General features: G+C 42.0%; 1 protein-coding gene across 12 annotated transcripts in view; it reads right to left on the minus strand.

Moving 5' to 3' along the window:
* The window catches only part of LOC110988645 (uncharacterized), a 62,847-nt gene extending 43,343 nt beyond the window's left edge, over window positions 1–19,504 (minus strand). For 9 of the 12 annotated variants that reach the window (XM_022252565.2, XM_022252656.2, XM_022252419.2 and 6 more), the window contains exons 1-2: window positions 12,369–12,518; window positions 4,396–4,462 (exon numbers count right to left, since the gene is read on the minus strand). In XM_022252565.2, coding sequence (XP_022108257.2) covers window positions 4,396–4,462; window positions 12,369–12,503 — 202 coding nt within the window. In that variant the 5' untranslated portion in view covers window positions 12,504–12,518. Of the gene's footprint in view, window positions 1–4,395; window positions 4,463–5,159; window positions 5,320–12,368; window positions 12,519–19,158 lie in introns of those variants that run through there. The other 3 variants (XM_022252496.2, XM_022252825.2, XM_087129836.1) reach the window with 3 other exon arrangements.
* Between the last annotated feature and the right edge of the window lie 4,239 nt (window positions 19,505–23,743).

Consider the following 23,743-nt stretch of genomic DNA (forward strand, 5'->3'; position numbering starts at 1 on the left):
AGGCTTCTCTTATGTACCTAAGGAAAAGCTTGCCCCGAATCAAGAGGTATAGCAACAGTGGCTTTAGTATGGAGAATTCCAATTGTTATGTTTACCTGAATTTAAAGAACTCAGTGTACCAGATTTTATTCAAATCTAACTCGCAAAAGGCTTATTACATGTTCTGGTACATTGTACATATTGTACACGTGCTGAACAAACTCATTTCCATAAGTACCTTCCTGCGGTAACAATCGTCTTCTGAACTGCAATAAACACCAACCGGTAGAGCGGTATTGCATTAACGTTATGACATTAGCCTGTTGGTAACTTTTTGTTGACGACAAACAGAATTTATCCCCGGGGTCTTTGCTGTGAGGGGTAAAAGTCAAATTACTGCCACGCCGAATGAAATTGCTCAGTGAGTTATGGGGGGCAACGAGGCAATACGGTAGCAGATCTGAACAATTTCAAGAAATGGCAGCAATATGCATACATAGAGGAACCATTTCCTCCAGTAATCCACGCAATTATGGCCTCTGGGACCAGAATGGCAAACCTGTACAGTATTGATGGCTAAGTTACCACTCTCACAAGGCCTTTATTATTATTGGAGGGCTGTACAGGTAAGTCATGGGCTCAAGACGTGTTAATTTTACCCATTAAAGTCCAGGTACAGTACATGTACTATACATGATGGATCAAAGAGACAGCAAAAGATTTTACAGTGAAAAAGAGATACATGTAAAAACTTATATAGCACACATACTGGTACAGTATTTACTTACAAGGTACTAAAAAACCCCTTCAGGCAGTGTGTCAGGATGCCACTTTCACAAGCTTGAATCAGTTCAAATAATTACCGTGAACTGAAAATAAGCAATATTTCCAAGTTTTAGTGTCCTGCCTATTGTCCATTTTGACGGGTACACTGTACCACGTACCAGTACATGTATGTACATTGTACACGTACACTGTACACATAAATGCACACCTGTGCATGTAAGCATATTAAAATTTTCACCTTTCCGTCGATTTATGTATTGTACAAACATACACGTAATATGAGCAGGCATGATCAAAAAGCCAATGAAGTACGTACAATGCAGAAACTGACATTGAAAATTTTTATGAACACAAGCGCATAAATTTATAAACCTGCCATACATGTACATTATAAGCAAAGAGTTTGCTCAGCCTGTACAAATTTCCTCACTCGTCTATGCATCTTCTCAGGGCCGAGGCAGGGAACACCCCGGGTTAAGTGAAGCTGATTCCACCAAGAAAATGTCCAATTTATCGGGCAGATGCATTGAGTGATTAGACTCCCTCCCCGACTGACCTGCAGTGACGTCGTCACCGAGGTTTGCTGCTGTCAGGTATTACCTGGCGAACCGCATACCCTGAGACAATGTTGGCTTGTCGGTCTGTGATGTCGGAATGAGAAGGGATGGGGGGGGGAAGGAATGGGAGTGAGGATAGCAAGGAAGAGTTGACGATTACCGGTACATCGCAACCAGTGAAACCTGAGCGCAGGTTGACAGGCAAAAGCACGCTAACAAATTGTGTGGACTCATATTTAAATTGAGTCAAAAGCACGTACTGAGGCGCAAACCGAAGGAAACTGAAGGAAACTGAAGGAAAATGCAGGAACGCTTACGATATGCTTACACATGTACATTGTACCGGTAGGCCTCTACAAGATAATGATGGACATCGGGAGATACAGGACAGGTAAATCAAGTCATATGCTGGAACTTACATGTACATGTGCCATAATTTTATTTGGCTGGACAGAATAAACAAATCTTGTGAAAACTGCCTGTACACTGCATTATGAGTACTTACAAGTAACAACAAATTCACAATTGATCAGTCAATTTGATGCTACCGGTAACATGACGAAGGCAGTGTGCCCTGCAGGAGACCACTTACAATGTACATGAACTAGTACTTCCAACAGGTTATTTGTAAAGTCTAGAGAAGGGAGACAACTCCAAATGGAGCCATGCACGAAATTGGTCCTAAGTCAGAATTTGAAAAATATCGCACCTGTAAGACCCTACAATACCAGTAACACAAGATGCCGAAGCACTGGTCAGCATCGCAATGTACATGTATGAACGTGCATACATACCACTCATACTACACTATACACGCCCGGAATGCAATTCACTGGAATATGATGATCACCCACAGTGAACTTTCTGGTCAGATCATGGCTAAATGGTATCCCCGCAGCTGCTGCAAGACAACGATGGGACTGACAGGTGGACTTGCTTTGTGTCCATAAAAAAAGCACCAATTACTGTAAATCACATGTACATGTACAAAATGTACATGTGCACACACCAAGCATTCTCCTTCCTAAGACAGCCACCTTTGTAAAAAATTAACGCAATCAGGTACGTGCGCATGCAGTATTTAAAAGGTTCTTAACGTGCGCAGCATGTTGCTCGATATTTCTTCCATATACGACATGCAAGTACATGTACTACATTGCGCGTCATCAAAACATGACACTGAAAATACCGATAAACATGACAATCTGTAGATGGTGATGTACCAGGAAATTCAAGATGGTGATGGAAATTCAAGATGGTGATGTAAATTAAAGATGGTGATGTAAATTCAAGATGGTGATGTAAATTAAAGATGGTGATGTAAATTCAAGATGGTGATGTAAATTCAAGATGGTGATGTAAATTTTGTGATGCAAATTCAAGATGGTGATATAAATTCAAGAGAGTTGTAATACGTACCAGTATACATGAAAATGCGTGCATCAAGTACGCACTTTACAACACACATACATGTACATGTAGGCCCTACACGTAGCACATGTCCATGGAGTACAGATATCAGTATACTGGTAGAGCATGTGAAAATGAAACCTATACAGTACATACATATACATCTAGCAAGACCAATTTCCACTTAGCACAAAAAAGTTTAAAGGGAAATCTGAGCTCAGTTTCTGTGAGGAAAAAGTCCAATGCGAATGCGTTGGGTGTCTTTCGATTGAATCCTTGGGTTTTTTTTAACCTCTGTGCACAGGTTGGCTTATGGACACACTCTCATCATCATGCATCTGGTAACTATTAACAGCTACGTCTTAAGTGATATATCCTGCCCACTGCCAGACATGCATGATGTCACAACAGAAAAATCTGAGGTTACTTCCTGCAACGCACAATAAGATGTGTAGTGTACATGTACAGTAATGTCTATACAGTAATTGGGTCAGTTCATGGAAAGGGGTCACCATTACATTAAGCTTTCAAGTTGATAACCGGTTTCCTTTTTCTCCTTCCTAGACACTGGGACAAAATTTATGAAAATGGGGTCCATGTTCATTACAAATGGGGTCCATGTTCATTACGCATGTACACATCGATAAACCACAGATAAGGATGCAGGAAATTAAGCTTCAGTACTATGTGCACTGAATGTATCAATGTACATACATGTACATGTACGCTCTTCAAGGCTTGAAGAGAACTGGTAAACTTCCAGCAATAGCAGCGACCCGGGGAAAAAGGACCGAACTACATGTAAATGAAGCTACTGTACATTGTAGCTGAATTAATGTTAATGTCGAAACGGGCAGACATGGTAGAGGGTTGGAATGCTGAAGAAAGACCAAGTTTTCATTCGACCAAGCCCTCCGGTGTGGACAATACTGACCGGGTGCCATTACCAGCAGAAAACTTTCGTATGGCCTCAAAAATCCATCTGCACTTTGATTCAACAGCAGAGGTCAGGGACAGCCAGTGTGCAAAATCTAGACTTGATCAAGGTCTTCATAGTAATGACCAGAGGAGCCATGCACACAGGGTACCATGCCGTACATTGACAAGTAAACTGATAATCCATGTATACAGCATCTGCTATATAATGCATGAAGCACCAGTGCATGGTTCCAGAGGATGCATCAATGTAACTTCTTGAAAAGAGACCAAGGAATGGTGTAAACCAAGGAAACTACTGGTAAATGGCAATGTTATCCACTTAAATAATTACACAAGCTAAACAATACGATTCAAACCTAGCAGTATGCAAGCATATGTGCATGTACGGTACATGTAAGTATACGGCACTGTCTATCCGGTTTGTAAGTGTGACATCACTTCAGTTTAAATCATGCCCACTGCACATGCACTGCACATAAATTTACCTGCATTGATCGCCGTTTACATGGAACCATGGAACCGGAAGTTAACGCGCAACTTCAGCGATCGTCCAATGGGAACCTGCAAATTGTGGCACGCCCACCTTTTTGGCGAGGTCACTTACGAACCGGATAGATTTTGATACTTTGTTTTCCAGATTCTTCACTTGTCTCTGTGAGGCAATTCTTCCAGTTTCCATGGTTACAGTAACAGGGCACATGAACAGAAGCAGCATCATATTCACCTTCCTTAGTGGTTTTTCCCTCCACAAGTTCTCCATTAATTTCTAGGATGATGTCTCCAACTTGCATCTGTAAATGAAAAAAAAAAAACACATGTAAATGAAATTATTTCATGCCTGCACTGACTTTTCCAGACAAAAGATCGATGCCCAACATAGGGCCTGAAACCAAATGACAAATTAATTACTTCGTATGTGCCTGGACAGGTACACATGTGTACAATGTACCATTATACACGTACATGTACATGTGCCAGGCCTGTACCAGGCCTGTCCTAGCACACCCTGTATGCATGGTCAAAATAAATCCCCTGCAAGGGTCAAAACACCGCCTGAATACATTATGAAGCGTACATGTATATCTCTACACCACTTCCACAGTCACACACATCTTGGCTTGCATCAGGGGTAAACAGCACAGTTGGTTGATACAATGTAGATCACAGATGTTTGATACAAACATGGATTCGCGATTACGGGTGCAATTGGGCCTTGCGACTATTTCCTTCAACATACTGGTAAATTTACACAGGTTGTTCACCTCTGCAACTGAATCTCATGGTTCAAAAGGTGTCTTGCGAGCACATTTATAATAAAACGTATTATGACAAAAACCGCACGTAACATCTGAAGCATCTGCTCTATTAAAGAAGATTTTCAGCAGGTTGTAGACTTCAGATACATTGTAGGGTACATGTACACAGCAGTTCCCCATCTGTCAAAAGTCGCTATAATGTGAGCAAGAGCGATACATGACCAGCTATTACCGGAGCAGCGTTTTCTCCAAACACTCCACAGGAGATCATGTTGCATCTCCAGATCTGCCCCTGGATGCGTTCCTCTTCAGAGACAGCATCCACAAATACACGTATCAGTTATCTGACTGTCTGACATGAGATGTGCGATACTGTCGAAATGTTGGATACAGTTTAGTAGACTCTTAGAACAGAGATCGTATTTCACACAACTTAAGGGGGCCTATGCCCTGCAACCAGCCGGACATGGAGATATGAAACCATCCTCACCAACACGGCATGCGCCTGCGTATTGTGCAGCCGGTGCTTTGCCCCGAAAATGTCAACACAACTCCGGAATTTTTTTTCAATGTTCCAAGGGGAGAATTTGTCTTGGGGATAACGTGCAAGAGCTAAAGAGATTTTCTGCCAGTCGCACGCAATGTTGCATGATTGTGCACATGCATGTGCGCACACAGGATGTTAATGGAAGTGCATGCAACCTCCACATCATGCTACACAAGTTGGCCGTGTGCAGGTGGATTCACCGTCTATAAGAAACAACTCTTTTTGCACAAGTGTGGGTATTCTAATTTCTTCCACGGAGACGGGTTAACAGACTTCACGACCAAATGCAAAAATGACAAGGCAGTGCTCCTTAAAGTCTGTTGTTGGACTACTTGAATACGGATGTTTGCACTGATCTCGGTGGAGTTCTCCAGTTTCCATCCTGTGCAAACAAACCCGAAGATGTAAAAACATAGGAATGATACATCATGATGGGAACTAAGGAAAACAAACCTGGGCAAAGTTTATCTACAGCTATCAAATCATGTACCAACGGTATGCACACTGGTAACATAAAGCATGTGCCAGTAGGATTCAGGCGTGACATTGATCAATGATACAAATACATGTAGCTGAAAACAGCTGGAAAAAAGGCGTAAAGAAGCTGAACTGTGAAAATCTCCTATACTTTTGTACACAGCCAGTGAGGAAAAAAAGCTGAAATCCAAAACAAAAAAAAGCTGAAATCAGCTAAAAAGCTGAGAAATCTCACTTCTGAGGATTTATCATTACGTAGAAACTGCAAACTGGTACATGTACTCAAACGCAATAAATTTCCTTCACTATAAATATTTTCATTCATAAACTACAGGTGTATTTAAGGTAAATTTAGAAATGATATAAAAATGTAATGCCTAATGTATGGTACAGTCTAACATCAGCTACATGTACGGTACCAGTGCATGTACCGGCAATCTGCAAAATTAAGAAAGTACATGTTTAATTTACTTAAATACATGTACATGTACAAGCCTTGTGAAAACGTCTTACAGTCCACAGCTCCAAAATGCAAGTAACTACATGTAATTACAAGTACATGCGGTATTGTCCATGTTTCGGTAAATTGAAAAAAATAAGGCGGCATAATGACAGAAATCACCTGACAAGAAATTTAGCAAGTCAGTTACGCGTCCTGTTGGTCCCTAAAGAGTCAATACAGAATGATTGATCTGAGTGATGGAGGATGTTAATCAGGGTGGCAAAACTGTCTGGGATCCATGCCCTGGGAATTGACAGCCAAACTCCACTGGTGCATTCTGGGTATTTTGATGCCCTTGTGTACAGTACACACGTTCAGTGTACAGTGTACCTGGCAAATAATGCATATGTACAGTACATGTAAAGGCTGCCGGGATTTACCTAATATAGGAATCTGATGGTTGGTGAGAGTGAAAGGTGGAGACGGGGCCACTGCTAAGAATTCTGAAATCTAATAAAGGCTAATGCTATTTGGATTATCGAAACTGTGCTGACGTGCAAAAATGAGCAATTTAAGCCAATGAAAAATTCCATTAGGTGTATTAAACCTGTGTGATGAAATATGCATGTGTAGCGTACAGTGTACATAGGTGTCCTGTTATTGGCAAGCTGCCAATTCCATCATTCGAAAAATTCTGACACAAGTTCTAATATTCAACTGTTTTCCATCCGCTGTGGACAGACTTGGGCTGTCAGCAGTTGTGGCTGAGGTCACTTTGAACTGAAAACAAATGAAACTGTAAGTTAGTTTAATTTTTGACATGTACATGTACCGATTGATGTATGTACAGTATATTTGGAAATTGGGAAGAATTCCTAATTGACTATGGCGGCTACTGTACCAGACCTAAAGCGGTCAGCATCTTGTGGTCTGGGAACCAGACTGCCTTACTCTGTGCCCTCCCCATCACCAAGGAAAGCCCACTGAAGTATGTGCATGCACATGCAGTGCATGTTATGTGTATCACACACTGCACATACATGTACAATAGAGGGATTTCACATTAGCACCGTCTGCGCATATCTGCATCGAAACCGAGGCTCTCTATGTTGAACTTCGTCGCGCGCGCGCGGAGTCCACACAGTACATGGAGTATCCAGTTCGTAAGTGTGACGCCACTTCATTTTAAACCACGCCCACTGTACATGATACAGGACCATCGCAGGTACGTTAGTTCGCGGTAAATTGTCGTTATTTTTTCTTTTGATTTTACATGTCGAGTCATCCTGAAAGACTCTTCCACAAAAATTTGCAGCCTGAAAAATCTGAATTTAACATACCTTTATGTATTTTGTGTCTTGACTCCTTACTTTCAATCGTTTGATCGTATTAAGAATTGAAGCTGACACATACAGCCTCGTTTTCAAACGCAGAAGTGCGCAGATCAACGCTAAAAGCGTCGTATTGGGATCCCTCTATGATACGTATGTGTATGATATACAATGTACAGTATGATAAACAATGTACAGTACATGTACATTGCACCTGTACTGCTACATATGTACAAGTAGGATGCATAAATCAAATTAAAACTGTCAATAAAACACTCAGCGCACTTAAATGTCAAGCAAAAATGATTAATGTGCAAGAAGGCATAAAGCTCATAATTTCATTGAAGCAAATACGACAGAAACAGCTACAAGCCTGTGCGTGCACAGAGTAGTGCGTTCACCCCTCTGACATATGGGCAGCCATCGATTTCTCTGATGTTCTTTTCCGCCACGGGCAATTTTTGCTTCATTGTTCTTCCCTCCCAAATGCCCGATGCACTTTCAGGCGGTACTGGAGAGTGGAAAGCAGTACGCTTGCATTTGGATGAGGATTTGGCTTTGAGCTGTCGGCGACTGAACGTGTCAGAGTGCTGTAGAGAGAAGAATATGTGAGGACTTCGAGAAGAGAAGCGCCGCTCTTGTTTCACAAAACACGAGGTTAATGATCCTGGGAAGATGCAGACTCACGAACAAAGGATGTCCAAGCATTGCAGCTTGTGCAAACCTTGTGAGGACTATGCCAGGTCTACACAAGAATGTCCTCTTTCTGAGACAGTGTTACTCTTGGAGGCAGTTTGGAGTTAAGGTTATCTGCAGCAAGAGGAAGAGGAATGGTCCCGGAAACCATTAACAAAACTCCAGCTACACGTTTATATCAGTGTTCGCAATGGAACAAAATAAGTATTTTCACTAGGTCACAGAGTTTTCCTTACATTAAAACAAATGAATGTCTATCCGCTCCGAGCAGGAACAAAAGAGGGCATGTTTTGAAATGAAATCGACAGCCCTTTGGTACGCAGTCACCACACAGGTGCGCAAGTTTAGGCGCGTTTGATGCAGAGCACGCTGAGTATGCGCAACAAATTTATTCTGGAATGTACCGGTATGGTCTTCGCATGCACGCCAAATGTATGCAAGAACCGAACTATCTTTCTTTCGCCAGCGAGGGTGCACTTCAGCTCAGGGCGGATAGGTACCGATAGGTAAAGTAAACATGTTCAGGGTGTGGATACTGTGTTCAAGGCATTGAGTAACCTTTATCAAGTGAACATGTAATAAAGGATTTGATTCTGCCGTATTTCCTGATGAGTAAAAAGGCTCCAGAAATGAAATTATGATTGCAGGATGGAGGTATCAGTGGGAAAACTGACTGTTGTGTTACCCGTGCTGCCCGACTGCATGGCTGACATGTGAATCCACAGCGTCTATACATGTACTTTACATTGGGTTTATTGGAGGAAAGTATAAATTGGAACCCGACCATGTACTCGCACCATACATTCTACACAAAACCTGGACTCACTGCGATGAGAACATCTGCTGCATGGGCCCACTTCGTAATGGCACTCCACAGTGGAAACATCCAGAAAAAAAGGTTTTAGGCTGTCTCGTGGGAGAAAACCAGCACAGTGAACATGAGAACTGAACATCTGCAGTATCCATGGTAACCACCCTAGGGTATCAATCAGACCCGTGACAAAGGCAAGGAAAGACTCCATACCCGACAGTGATTTAGTTCAATACTTGGCAATCCTTCAGGGACATGCAGTAATTTTGTTGTAAAGGTTTTCATCTGTTTTCTGTCTTATCTACTCCTGCTTCTTCTTGTTTTATGTTACATGCACAATGTATGTACATTAAATTTATCTTTTTTTAACGACCTGCAGCAAGGGAACAGAAGAGAAATGAAATGAAACGAAACGAAAGAAACGCAACTAGATAAACCACTTGTACGTACAAGCACGTAATATGCACAGTCAGCGCTGCCTTTCAAATCAAATATGCTCTGATGAAGGAGCAGCCTCAGAATATTTTAAAACCTCATCTAAGATTTTACTGCCGTGTACCCAAAATGAATTGTTTGCGTGACTTTCTGGTGAGGCCAAGGCTGACAGCGCAGGTGCATGACCTGACAGTGCAGGTGCATGACCTACAGCTCGTGATCTATCGCAAAGCCATTACACCATTGATTTGACAGCATCATTAAATCTTCCGTTTAAAGTACCCACATGAGGTTGAGGTTCCCAGCCTCGCTCCCTTCTAAGGGAGGGGCGGATTAAGAAATTAGTAATTATCAATCTGTACATAACCACATTGGTGCATACATGTAATAAAAATAAAACTGATAAACGCCGACTTAATCTTACTACTACCTCCGGTATGTTTGGCTGAATGCTTGCTGGCATGCATATTGTAACAGTTAACACCTGAGCTCCACCTGCGGGCATACTGCGCACACTTTTCAAATTCTTTTAAAAATCTTTCAATGTTCTGCAACTATGCACATGGATTCAAAATTACTGAGCCCAGGACGGCGTCAAATCGAATGAGAAGCAAGCGCTCTACTTTTAATATAAAGCTCTATGGTCAAAACATTTGCAAAAAACATAGAAACAGTTTCTACATATAGGCCTACATTTATGGTTTCCTCCTTTTTTTTAAAGAAAAAATGAGAACAGACTTGAATGTGTTTTGGGGTGCAAAAGAGAGCAGAATGTGTGTGTGCAGTCATTCCAACAGTGAATTTCCCTCCAAATGTGCTGATACAGCACATGTACATGTAGGCCTACTGTGCATTTGAGTTTTGATGTGTGTCTATTAACACGCACCGTACATTCAATTGGACAAGTTTGACCAGTCCTTCTCTCAGCTGCATAGTACATACATGTACATGTACCCTCTACATGTATATAAAACCTCTTTCAACTGGACAATGTAAATGTGGCCCTCCAGATTGCTTGTGTCGTGTCAGCCATAACTGTGCTCGCATGTAATACATGTATTGTACAATGCTGCTACTGCATATTCACGAGTCAAATTGGCAATGTGACGATACTGTACAAGCACTTGTACAATGTTCATGAACAGGTACATACACTTGATTATGATTGAGGGTTTCAGTCGTTATTGCTGCCAAATGGTGTAAGTGCTAAATTTTGACTTTAATTTTGTGCCATCGCCTCGGTACCGTACATGTACAAAAAGGTAAGCAGCCATGGAAATGTGCATTCAGCTACAACTTTGGCCATTACTTAGAATTCACTGGCTGTAATCCTGTGAAGTATACAATGTACATGTACATGTACTTGTACATGTATGTAAATTTAAAGTTAACGATTCACAATTAACAGAATGGTACATGTACATGTGTGTATGGTAGGCATGCGTACCGGTACTTGGCAAATCTTGCAAACCAAACTATAGTCTATAAATTATTACAATATTTAGCATGTACATGTACATGTAACAAGCCTGTCCAGAAGGTCTGAAGTCCATTTGTGGAGCCTTTAACTAACCTCTGCCATCTTCCTTACCTGGATGCTGGATCTGGCCCAGGCCAACTCAGTCAATTTACCCTGGCAGGTGTCTGCCTCATGTACAATGTACACGTACAGTACACTTGTCTATACTGTATGTAGCTTGACAGGCTGGCATTTACACTCTGTACATGTGTAATGTTTGTGAAATGTTCATGGATATCTCACAGGCTATTCAAATACTTGAGACAATAGTAGTTCAAGTTCAAAGACAAACAATTGTAAGCCCTTGAGATAGCTCTCGAGTGAAGTTCCACTGTAAAGAGCGGACGACACTTCAGTTTCAGCACAAAATCTAACAACTAGTTCTCCCAATCCTCTTTATTGTGCAGCTGCATGTCACATCCCGTGAAGATGTATCACAGAGAAAATTGTAGGAATTCAAAACTCTCAGCAATGAAGTGTCCTGCTGGAAGAAAAGTTTCTGATTTCTGCGTAGTGGACCTACAAAAACTAAAACATTGGCTGAGCTGAGCTTTTGTATCCTTCCGGTACATTTACAGAGAATTACAGGCAGAGACAATGTGAACAGCAAATGACACCCGCATGTACGTACATATGTGTACGCTATGCACAAACCGTTTTACTTTTAATGCACTTTAGCATTTTCTGTGCAGTGGCAAGTGTTAAAAAGAATTTGTACGGTTGTTCAGTTAAAGGATGCAGATAGAAATTAGGCCAAAAACATTTGTGGGAAAAACAGCCTTACTGTACGGTGTAACATTTGATTTTTTGCTGTTTAAAACTTGCATATGTACATGTACGTATGACACTCCATCCCCACATCTACAAATCAGTTACATGTACAACTGTCAACCCTGTAAATTGTCACATAATAAATGTGACCTGCTCTGGGACCATGAGTAATAAATTGCCAGGGCCATTTTTGAGTTGCTAGCCTTTAAAAGAATCTTGCGCGATGGAAAATCAATAGGAACCATCAATAGTTTTCACTCACGCAATGTCCATTACCATACGGATGCAAAAAAAAAAAAGACTGAGGCATCAACACGGAGAGCTGCACTTCCTCTTTCGAATGCAAGCTGAAACAAATGATAGCCCCATGACACATTTTCACTGAGTGGATCGCGGTTGTCCTACCACTTACCCTCAGTACCCTCGTGGTGGAGCAAACCTTGACACAATGAACATACAGTCCCTGCTGGCAAGCGGGGCGAGATCGCTTGTGATGAGGGTGGTTGTACCGTTTCTTGCGGTATGTCTTTGGAAATGTGGAAGCCATGATCCGATGATGGTTGGGACTCAAGCTTTGCCGCCGCTCTGATAGTTTGGTACGTGTCCCGGTATACATCAGTGGCATGCATACAACAATGCATTGGTGGTGTACCACAACAACAACGCACTTTCATCTGATAAAAAACGGATCCACCAAAGGCAATGTTCCAAAAAGGCAGCAACTGCATCAACAGTTCAAACGATGAAGTTTTCTTCCCAGGTGCCAAAAAAGTGTTCCACCGATTTACCTGTAAAAAAGATCTGAAGAGCTCCTGAATCTGCAACTACACAGCAATCTCGGTCAGGAAATGAATAACCAAAGAATGAGATGACTACATGTACATGTAGGTACCGTTATGGTACAATCTTTAGTTAATCTTCTCCTGGAACCCGTATCTCACTCCCTGATTGGCCTCCATAGCATCTCTGCTTTGAGAAACCTTTTAAACCGAGTGGGTAATATGCCTATAATCTGGAGCGTAATCCACGTCGCTCATCTCCTGTTAATCACTGGTTCGCCGAAGCAACAAAGCCTTTCCGGCATGAGCCAAAGGAAGATTACATACTTTACATCCTTGGAGTCCACTGACATGCAAATGTGAATTCTTGCCTCTTACACTGTGATTGGTTTATTCTCCAAATACATGTACATGTAGGTGATTTTTATATAATGTACAGGTGTATGAAGTTTTAGTCAAAGGAGGTTTTGACCAAAATGGTATCAGTACTTCAGTAAGCAACAACTTTGGACCACTTCGTTATAACGGAACGTACATATGTACATGTGCATACCGTGCGCTTGTATTGGTACGTGTACCAGGGATATGTACCGGTTCACAAATCCAATTCAGCCAATCATGCTCGACGTTGTCAACATGTTCATGTTTACATACATGTGCATGAACAAGTGCATGTATTCCCCACATCAAAACAGAAAACATGTACATGTACAGGGACCACATATGAGTATTATAAATTAACTGAACATCCTAAGGAACTGTTTACTGTACTCTTTTCAGGTTTGTTTTCATTTCTACCGGACATGTACGTGGTGGAAAGAATGCTAAATATTTAACAACCACATTCTAGTACGAACATTTTATTTATTTATTTTTTTAAACATCTTACAGTTACAGGAACATGTACTGTGCGTGTGCACTGACAATACGTGACCCACTCTGTGAAAATGAGTTTTAAGTCGCCCGAGCCACTTTTTGAGTTCTCATTTGTATTGGAAAGAGTAAATTGAGGTTTTGTTTTGATGTATCACTCAGTTTGGCATCCTGATGAAAGTGGATACTCCATGGTGAAAAATGCTGTGGGGTCCTATTGATTTACAGTGTGCAAAATTATTCTAAAGGACTTTTTACTCCAAAGTGGCTCTGGCGACTTCAGACTCATTTTCACAGAGTGGGTATAAAGAGAACAATGCCATAGATACGTGTACACTGTACATGTACATTGTACACATAGCTGAGAATGTGTCATCCCAACATGAAGCCCTAAACCCTGGGGTGAATGAAAAATATTAAAATAGAGATTCCAGGCTACATGTATATCAAATAGAGACGGGATGGACAGAAGCCCACCCCCTACTACTAGATTCCTGAGCCACCACAATCCTCTTTCATTTAGGCAGGACTCATCTGATCTTTCACAATCCATACTGTGACGCACAAAAGAAAATGACATGTTGAAGCCTCTTCTTCCCTGACAGATAGATCCCTCTCCTGGAGTGAGCCCATCTCCGGGCCGCGCTTTACTCAAGATGATGCCAGATAAAAGCCAAGCCTCTTAGAGATTAAAAAGACAAAAAAAGAAACCTGCAAGATCACTCACTGCCAAGATTTAATGGGGGACCGAAGTGCCACATGCACATCCCTGCAGCTTCAAGCAATGCAATGATGACACAGGATTTTGACGCTGATAAGAAAGGATGCAGACACCCTGCATAATACATTCACTGCACATTTGACAACAAAGAATGCTTTAAAAATTACTTGCTGAAGAGCCGGATATGCCAGATATGCTTGCACCCTTTGTACAATACACAGAACATCCACGTGCATTTACAAACATGCACATGTCATTTTTTGAATTGAAGGCTTTTTGTCCTCACAAAATTTAACAACTGTAAGGGAATTCCTCCAGAAGAAAATTGAAACTGCAACGAAGAACAGAGGCTAGATGTGGGTGGCTTTTACAATGCCTTTGTAGTCTACAACAGATCAATACCTGTCTTCTGCTCGACTAAGATCAGATACATGCAGTGAGGAAAAATCTGAAGACCCTTGACCTTGTCCATGATCGTGGACAGTACTACACAACCACCAGGGGCATTGAAAGTCCCACGTCACACCTACATCAACTGTGAGAACCTTGCAAATTCACAGAACTGAACATTTATTTCCACTGTCAACATACTGCACCATGAGGAAATTGAGGATTGTTCTCAAATTTCGTGAAATGATCAGGATTTGGGGGGACTGTGAGATGAGATAATCTTACCTACACCTACACTGTATATGTCATCAGACATGCAACACGGAAGTCAGGAAAATAAAACACACGATGTACACAAGTGTGACAATGTTTCAGCATGCAGTTACATCCAGATGTGTTCTCCACAGCACGCCATGATGTCTGTAATCTGCCTTTATGCATGCAAAAACAACTGGGGAACCAGACCGAGGGCCTACATGTAGAGTCGTAGATGGACGGCGCTAGCGAGACGTAAGGCAAGACTGTATGCGGAGGAACATGCAAGGGTCCGTGCCCTGCGCAATTTTATGTCATAATACACCCCCAATGCATAACCAGACTACGTGTACACTCCTTAATGCTTGCTATACTTGCACTAAGCTTCTGAGAAACGTAATGTACGTGTATAAATGCGCAACCTTTCCCCCCACCTTCTAAGACATCGCCAAATTCTGCAGCTGTAGGCCTGTTGAATTCTTAGTTTTCTGCCAACTATTAACTTCTTAGAGGCCACGGTGCAATTTTTACGAAAACTTCCAATATACAATGCTCGACAAACTCCCTGAATTTGGTCCAACGTGGAGGGAAGCGATTGCCCCACTGATTGATCAAGTCAACCTTTCAACGTGCATAGCCTGCAGTCTGGAGTGAATGCAATAAGCTGTACATTCTCCGCTGATCAATGGAATTAAATTGACTGGGGGGGGCGTCTAAACTGCGCACATATTAAAAGATCTGGACGACAGGTTCCAGACAGCAAATGTGATTAACTTGTGGTTGGATTTCTGTCGTGTCTGTCTAATATCTAACCTGGAGTACTTGCATCGCAGCCAAAGTCCAGCAAAGACTGCTCTAGTTTGTCAGAAGTACTGTCTTCTATCCTCTCCACAATGAAAAGAAAAAAAATTACAACTGGCAGATTTTGTCTTGCATTCACAGTCAGGTACAAGTCTTGATGTTAGCACTAGTGACCATTTTTCCCATTAATTAAATGCTATTACATGAGTGTGTTAAGAAGCCTTTATTGCCAATTGGCCTTACTCATAAGTCGGCCATATTGAAATGAAAGTCAGATTAACTTTCTTATTTTTGGCAACTGAGAATAAAAAAATTCATTACCAATTAACTCTAACCACCCAAGGGTTGCTGGACCTAACCTTCCCCAATCACACAAACTTCAAAACCTTGGAAAAACACTCTTACCTCCCAGTACCCAATCCCACAGACTTCAACAGTACTTCTGTTGCAAGAGTACCTAATCCCACAAATTCCAACAGGTCTTTACTTGTGTGATTTTGTTTGATTGGGTACAGCAGGCCCATTGCACAGTACAAAAAGTATGGACAGGCAGTACCTATTCCAACAAACTCACACACCATCATGCTGCATATCCATCCTCAGCTGCTGGGATAAAGTGAGAGGGCCACAGTACCCATTCAGTGCAAATTCAACAGGGTATGTGCAGGCCCACAGTACCAGTTCAGTCCAAATTCAACAGGGTATGTGCAGGCCCACAGTACCAGTTCAGTCCAAATTCAACAGGGTATGTGCAGGCCCACAGTACCAGTTCAGTCCAAATTCAACAGGGTATGTGCAGGCCCACAGTACCAGTTCAGTCCAAATTCAACAGGGTATGTGCAGGCCCACAGTACCCATTCAGTCCAAATTCAACAGGGTATGTGCAGGCCCACAGTACCCATTCAGTCTAAATTCAACAGGGTATGTGCAGGCCCACAGTACCCATTCAGTCCAAATTCAACAGGGTATGTGCAGGCCCACAGTACCCATTCAGTCCAAATTCAACAGGGTACGTACAGGCCTACAGTATCCATTCCCACAAAATTAAACACCAGATAGTAAGCTACCAGTACCCAATGCCACAAACTCACACACTTTACTGGTGATGAATTCTGTGTGGTTAGGGCAGGTTAGGGTCAGCTAATGCCATTTATTTTTTGATAATTTTTTAAACGATTTAAAATTTGTGATCAAATATATCAAAACGTTTGAAGCCATAGTTTAATTATAAATTGAAAGTGAGGCAACCCCAAATACAGTTTGTCTGGCACCACTTATTTGACAGACTGCATTGAGCATAGACGGATTCTGGGAACACATATTAAAATGGCTTCCTATGAATAGGGCCTACTATCAAATGAGACTTTAAAAGTCCACCGAGGCATTATTTTGAGATTCCTTTCCAATAGTGGGTTTAAAAAGCAAATTCCTCAAGAGATGTTCCTTTCCAATGTGCAGCAGATGTGAACAAATAATTGTCTTTGTTTTGTAAGCATGCATCAATACATTACGTGTACGATCAATGTCAAGCAATAAGTACGTGTACATGTCCAATGTAAACATACATACATGGTACACAGGTACTGTAGGTTCACGATACAAATGTGTACCAACCTAACATACACGTACGAAGCATGGACACAATTATAGAAGAGGTCCACATAATGTAGCTTGTGTGAACCCTGAGTGGACAAAGCTACGTCCACACAAGGTTTTCCCTTTCAGGAAGACAGTTTCGTGAGCATTTTGGGATTAGGATTATCTGAAGGAACAGGAACAGTCAAGGAACCATCCACAAAAATCCAGCCTAAAAAGAGTGTCCACAGTGCATGAAAGGTGAGTTGTTTCCAAAGAGCTATATTGAATTACTGGAGCGCTAACGTCTCATTCTCCGCACTGAGAAAATTTGACGCTGTCAAAGGCGAAGACCTTTTTGAATCCATGTGCGCGCTTGTAGAACATTAAATATCAGATAGAATGAAAATCGAATTATGTAGCCTACTCTAAAAGCAACGTGCATCGCGTACCACTGAAATAAAATTTTAAAAGTCACAGCAAAATTATATGCAGCGCTTACGTGCACGCGTAGGCATTGTTTACACAGAGCAAAATGAGACGTTCATTTACTGATTGCAAGTTAGGTTTTTGTGTATGGGCTTTGTTGAGGTATCATTTTAGAATACAGACGCAGATGCAAATAGCTGTACAAAGGCCGTACAAAATTTTGAGTTTTCCATACGTTTGTGCTCAAACATGGGTGCGCCCAGCAGGCATCACTTTGTACATGTACGAGTCAGCGGCGCTCTAGTTTTTATACATGTAGCTTTATGGTTTTTTTCACCGATTCCCCTTCATAAGAAAACAATGGAACGGTGACATCAACATAAAAATGTGTCATCCTGAAAAGATTTACCATAAAAGAGTTCACACTCAAAACCCTAACATAAGTTCAGGTTGTTCTCAAAATTCATCACAAAATGTATTATTTCAACCATAATCCATCCCCTTCCTACACACAGTAGGTGGAAAAGCAGGTCACAATCATGCATCACCCTCTTGTTATACACAGTACAGTACATGTACATATCCACCTGCCCCTTCAGCCACATCTCTCGTTCACCTGCACAGCACTTTCAAATCAACATCACACAGCATGTTAAGTACTGTCAGCTCCCTATATAAGAGAACACCTTAACAAAATACCGTCCTTTTTTCCTGTATTTTCATTCCTTTTGTAACAAGTCCTAATTAATGTTATGTCTGGTCCCCACAGCTTTGTTATGAGAGTGGACCATATTTAGAACTTTGGCAAGCCTATATCGGTACCTAGTTCCCATGCACATGTAGTTATGATGAACGGCAAGGGCATGCAAGGCGGTTAAGACAAATTCGCAGAAGAAAGTGGGTATCATCATTCCACAAAAAAGTAAAACAAAATGATATACAAAATACAAAAATGTTTGCATAAATGCCTTTTTAAGGTGGTGACATCACCCTTTTGAAATCAAACTGACACTTAAGTATGATGTATTTTGCATATGGACAGCCAGTTCATGATGTATGTAGTTTGTTGACAACTGTGGCTTCATCCAACACGTAGGGTACATTGTAATGTTTAGTATCCAGCATAACCAGCATGCCCCGTGGCAGTGCCTTTCAAAAATTGTTCAATTTAAAACGCAAACCCTTTTCAGAAGGTTTTTATCTTCGTGGGTAGGGCCAAGGATACGGAGACTGTCCAGTTGAAATTGAATAGCCCAATCCTGGGGCTACATGATGCAGGGACGAGGATTTAAAGGGGAGTCCTGCATTTGCCAGACATGCTCGACATGCTCGGGGCGCATTCAGTGATTTGGTCACCGCCCCCGATAATACTGCCTCACCTGCTCACACCTCGAGGCTGGCGAATTGCTCAAGACGTCACATATGACTGGAGGGAAGCTGGTCCCCTTCCCTCCCATCAACGAGAAACCAAATCCCCCAGAAAGAGCCCGCTGGAGATTCAGAGTCTTGACTCCGTCGGTCATTTCGTCCATGTTGATTTCAGTGTCGGTATTATCGTACTCACGTCACCGCCGGACACGACGTGACCGGGAGCTCGAGCCGGGGCGAAGACTCACACGGGGCACACGGCGGCTAAACTTACGTGTAGGCCTTCAGTCACTGGAAAGCCATTCATATCGTACACGTTTCTCATACAGTGCACTATGTACATGTTCACGTACATTTTTAGCCAGTTTGTTGAATCGGTATCGCTGGTCGTCAGTAAATTTATCGTACAAGGCATTAGACAGAAACGAGTGGATACCAGCACGGGAAGAGCGCGCGAGAAGATATTTGGCCGCAAGGTGGCGCCTGGTGTCTGCGAAAAGAAAGCGCACGGACACCAGCGTACTACGAATTACAAAGCATTTTCCATCCCCCTAAAAAAATGGTTCTTGATCAGTTTTGCATTGACATTTGCTTCTCAGCAGACCTTTCGAGGTTTTCATATGTTGTTTTTCTGCAATAACATTTTTTTGGGGGTTGGTTCGAAGGCCGGGTCTAGACGCGGTGCTACATAAACAGGGTGACCTGCATGCCGAACCCACTCAGGGGATGATAAGTAAAAAATAACTTGCCGTCAAAACGTTTGGCTTAAAAGAGAAATAAATCTGTTTTTCAGATTGGAGAAAAGTTAATTTTTCTCGCTGGCTGGCTGGCTGTTTAGTCCAAAAATCAGCCCAAATGTTACACCAACTTAGCCAAATAATTTTTAAAAGAAAGCTTTTGTAGGGTATGAAATGTTCAATGTGTCTTCTGTAACTTAAATCATAAACCCATACTCGCTTACATTGTAAATACGGGTTAATTGTCAACTGCGAGGGACGGGATGGCCGGGGCAGGCCGTTCCATATTCTCTCGGATCTGCACTCGTTTCCCAGCGCCCAAAACAGGGCGCTGGGAAGGGCTTCTTTGTGCATGACCTCCGACCGCGAGGTTATCTCTTCCTGTTGGGAAGCCTTGTTTTGAGTTTTTGGTTTGCCGTTGACAATGCTTTGACACAGGCCAAAGTGTTGGCTAAAATGATTTTTAAAAAATATAGCCTTGATACTCTCACGGTAATTTATCTTCTCGTTAAGTATCACTGATCACGTGTCTTTTGGCAATAATTTCAAATCATTGGTTATGGTTATCTTGATCAATTTTGGGTGAACTAATAAAGTGAAGTGAGAATATTCTCAGCAATGAGGAAGAAAAGAAAAAAATGTCGAATAATTAATCCCCACATTGAGCGAGCTCGCACACCTGGCAGAAATTTACCAAAAATACTCTGCGTGTCGTTGGTTGTGACCCCGTGCGACGTATTTCCTTCGCTAAACTCTGCGCAAGGCCATCAGCCCTTCCCGCCCAACGCCCGAAAAGGGTGTCAAAGCGATCACGATGCTGTGCTAGTGGTTACCGGCCACAGCTAATAGCGCCCTCTATTGATATTCTTAATGCACAATGTTTACAACACCGAAATTCGGCTAAGTAAGTATTAAGGACGAAAATTGGCCATCTGCTTTTCTACCTTCAGAGGAGCAGAAAAGCAGATTTACGTCTTTGTAACATGCAATTTTCTACTTTTCTACATTTCTGCTTCCTGAAAAGCAGACTAAACATTTTTTTGTGTGTGTGATGCACTTTTCTACTTTTCTGCTTTTCTGCAACCAGAAAATCAGATTTTACTTTTCCCTCGTTCACTTGCGGCCGAAAAGTGGCCATCTGCTTTTCTCCTTTGGGACAGGCAGAAAGGAGGATCGAACGTTTTGACAACCTTGAATTCTGCTGTTCTGCTTTTTTGATACAGGAGACGCATAAGGTTTTACATAAGTGGCCATCTGCTTTGATTTTGTTTTGTTTTTTTTGCCTTCCTATGTGTTCAAGAGCTGTGAACGGGGTCGTGAACCTGTAGGTTACGAACATTTTCTGTCTGTAATATTGAAGAGTAGCGTCCAGGATTAAGGTCCACTCTATCTTTTGCATGAAATGTTCCACCGTGAAACTTTGCAGATAGCTAGAAAGGGAAGTGTTGTAGACGAGAATTGACCTGATATGAGAATGACGTCGTGAAAGGTGCATGTGTTAATTCCGTATTATTTCCTGAAGTACAGGTCCCATTGGTATGAAGCTTTGCAGATTGCTAGAAAGGGAAGTGTTATCGACGAAGATGACATTATATGATGACGACGTCATCAGGTTCAGAGTCATGTGACATTTAAGGGCACTAAATAAATTCGTAATATGCTCGCATATGCGCACAAATGGCCTTGGCGGCAAGAAGTGTGAGCGGGCAATTGAAAATGTACACAGGGCTGTACATGTTCAATTGCCCGCTCACACTTCTTGCCGGGGCGCGACTCTGATGATCATTTCTCTCAGGTTTTCTGGCTTTGTTCGTTTTTTTCTTCAGAAAATCCCATTAACTCGTTTTTGCTTTTAGTTTCTAATCTAAGTGGGATTTTTAGTGCTCCGTGAAAACTTTATAATAGTGATTTTTTCCTGTGCGCACGAGATTGCCGTTTCTTAGTATGGCCCCTTCCATCACAAGTAGCATAAATTACATCGTTTGTGTTCATGGAGCCAACCTGTGAATTTGTGAAAACCTACTGATGTTTATATTAATGTGCATGTACCAATTCACTTCGCTGCTTTCTTTACTTGGGAAATCTGAAGAATCAGATCCCTTGTCGTACAACCCAAACACAACATCTGGATACCATCATTCTTCCGGTATTACTCCAAGCTATGACCAGATTCAATGGTAAATTATGTACGTACAGTACATGTACATTGAACATTAGCACGTACGTGTCAGGGACCTCGACCACACTACTGGTCCACGTGTTAATTAATGTGGATCTGGGTCTGGATCAGTGATCCTGACGATGGTTCGCACCACCAATTAGGCGCGTTTTGGTGTCCGTAAACCAACAACGAATCACTGGCACGATCCAGATCTGTGTGAAACAAACACGGCGCCGTGGATATCGACTATACAAAAAAGTAGGCTGGATCTGGAGAGCGGGGTGGGGGGATGCTTCATTCACCAAAAAAACGGGCAATTTTTTACATTGAAAGAAAGGCAATGTCTGTCTATTTCCTTTCCCTCCCAACAGATCGTAAAAAGCACCAAAAAGTAGCCTTAGTCCTCAAAAAGGTCATAAAGGTTACATACATACTCCCCCTCAAAATTTGGTTCTGGATACGCCCTTTGGATTATTTTGAACAAAAGTCACCCATCACCGAACCCTCTGCCATCGGTGGGCATGTGAGCTGCAGCATTCAACCAAAGCAAGGAAGGATGCTGTTTCGACTTAATTGTTCAGACGCATAGAGCTATAAAGGGGTCCCAATACGACGCTTTTAGCGTCGATCTGCGCACTTCCGCGTTTGAAAACGAGGCTGTTTGTGTCAGCTTCAATTCTTAATACGATCAGACGATTGAAAGTAAGGAGTCAAGACACAAAATACGTAAAGGTGGGGTAAATTCAGACTTTTCAGGCTGCAAATTTTTGTGGAAGAGTCTTTCAGGACGGACTCGACACGTAAAATCAAAAGAAAAAATAAGGCCAATTTACCGCGAAATAGCGTGGCGTCACACTTACTAACCGGATACTGCATTTAGTGTGTCGACTCCGCGGGCAGGCGACGAAGTTCAACACAGAATTAGAAGCCTCGGTTTCATTGCGGATATGCACAGAGGGCGCTAATGTGAAATCCCCAATGCAGTTCTATGTTCAGACGTTAGTACTTCAAGGGATGTCCCACGTGGAAAGGAGGGCGTGTTTCCGCTTTGAACAGGTGCAACCCCCAATAGGTTGAGCCCTGTTGGGGGAGCGTTCGTTTTGTTAGTAGTGACGCGACCATAAGGCGTGCATTTTATATAGTCGTTCGCGAACCAGCGAAGTACAGTTCCAATCATCAATCTCATGGAGATCAATACTTCCCACTAAAGAAGCCTCCGTTGCTAGGAAAAGTGCACCCTCTCTTGATTCAGCTCGGAACTCATAATCACAGCCTTCAAGATTACTGACCTCGAGTGAATGGAAAAATGAAGTTTATTTTGGTCCAACCATTTTTTTTGTAATAATGCCGTTGCTTGTGAGGTCGGTCGTACGAATGAGTAATGATTCTCGACACAGGCGAATACAGTCAATTAAAGGCAGCAGGATAAGTGAAAGGCCATTTAAGGTTTATGATAAAAAGCGAGTGGATTAAGTCCCAAGTTCATTATTAGGCTTCGTGCATTATGACTCCAATGAAACGCGTAATGATTATTGCCTATGGAGAATACAGCCAATTAAGGCGGTGGCAAGGCCTGTCCGAGAAATTGCACTGGGAATGTATCAAGTGGCCTCCTAGCAGCTCGTAGAAATTATCCACTTGATTGCGAGTGCTGAAAACCATGAAAAACGTTTAACTGAATGTTTGGCCATAGAATAG

The sequence above is a fragment of the Acanthaster planci genome, linkage group LG19 (genome assembly GCF_054643075.1).
Source record: "Acanthaster planci isolate LZ-2023a linkage group LG19, COTS_SCS, whole genome shotgun sequence".
NCBI lineage: Eukaryota > Metazoa > Echinodermata > Asteroidea > Valvatida > Acanthasteridae > Acanthaster > Acanthaster planci.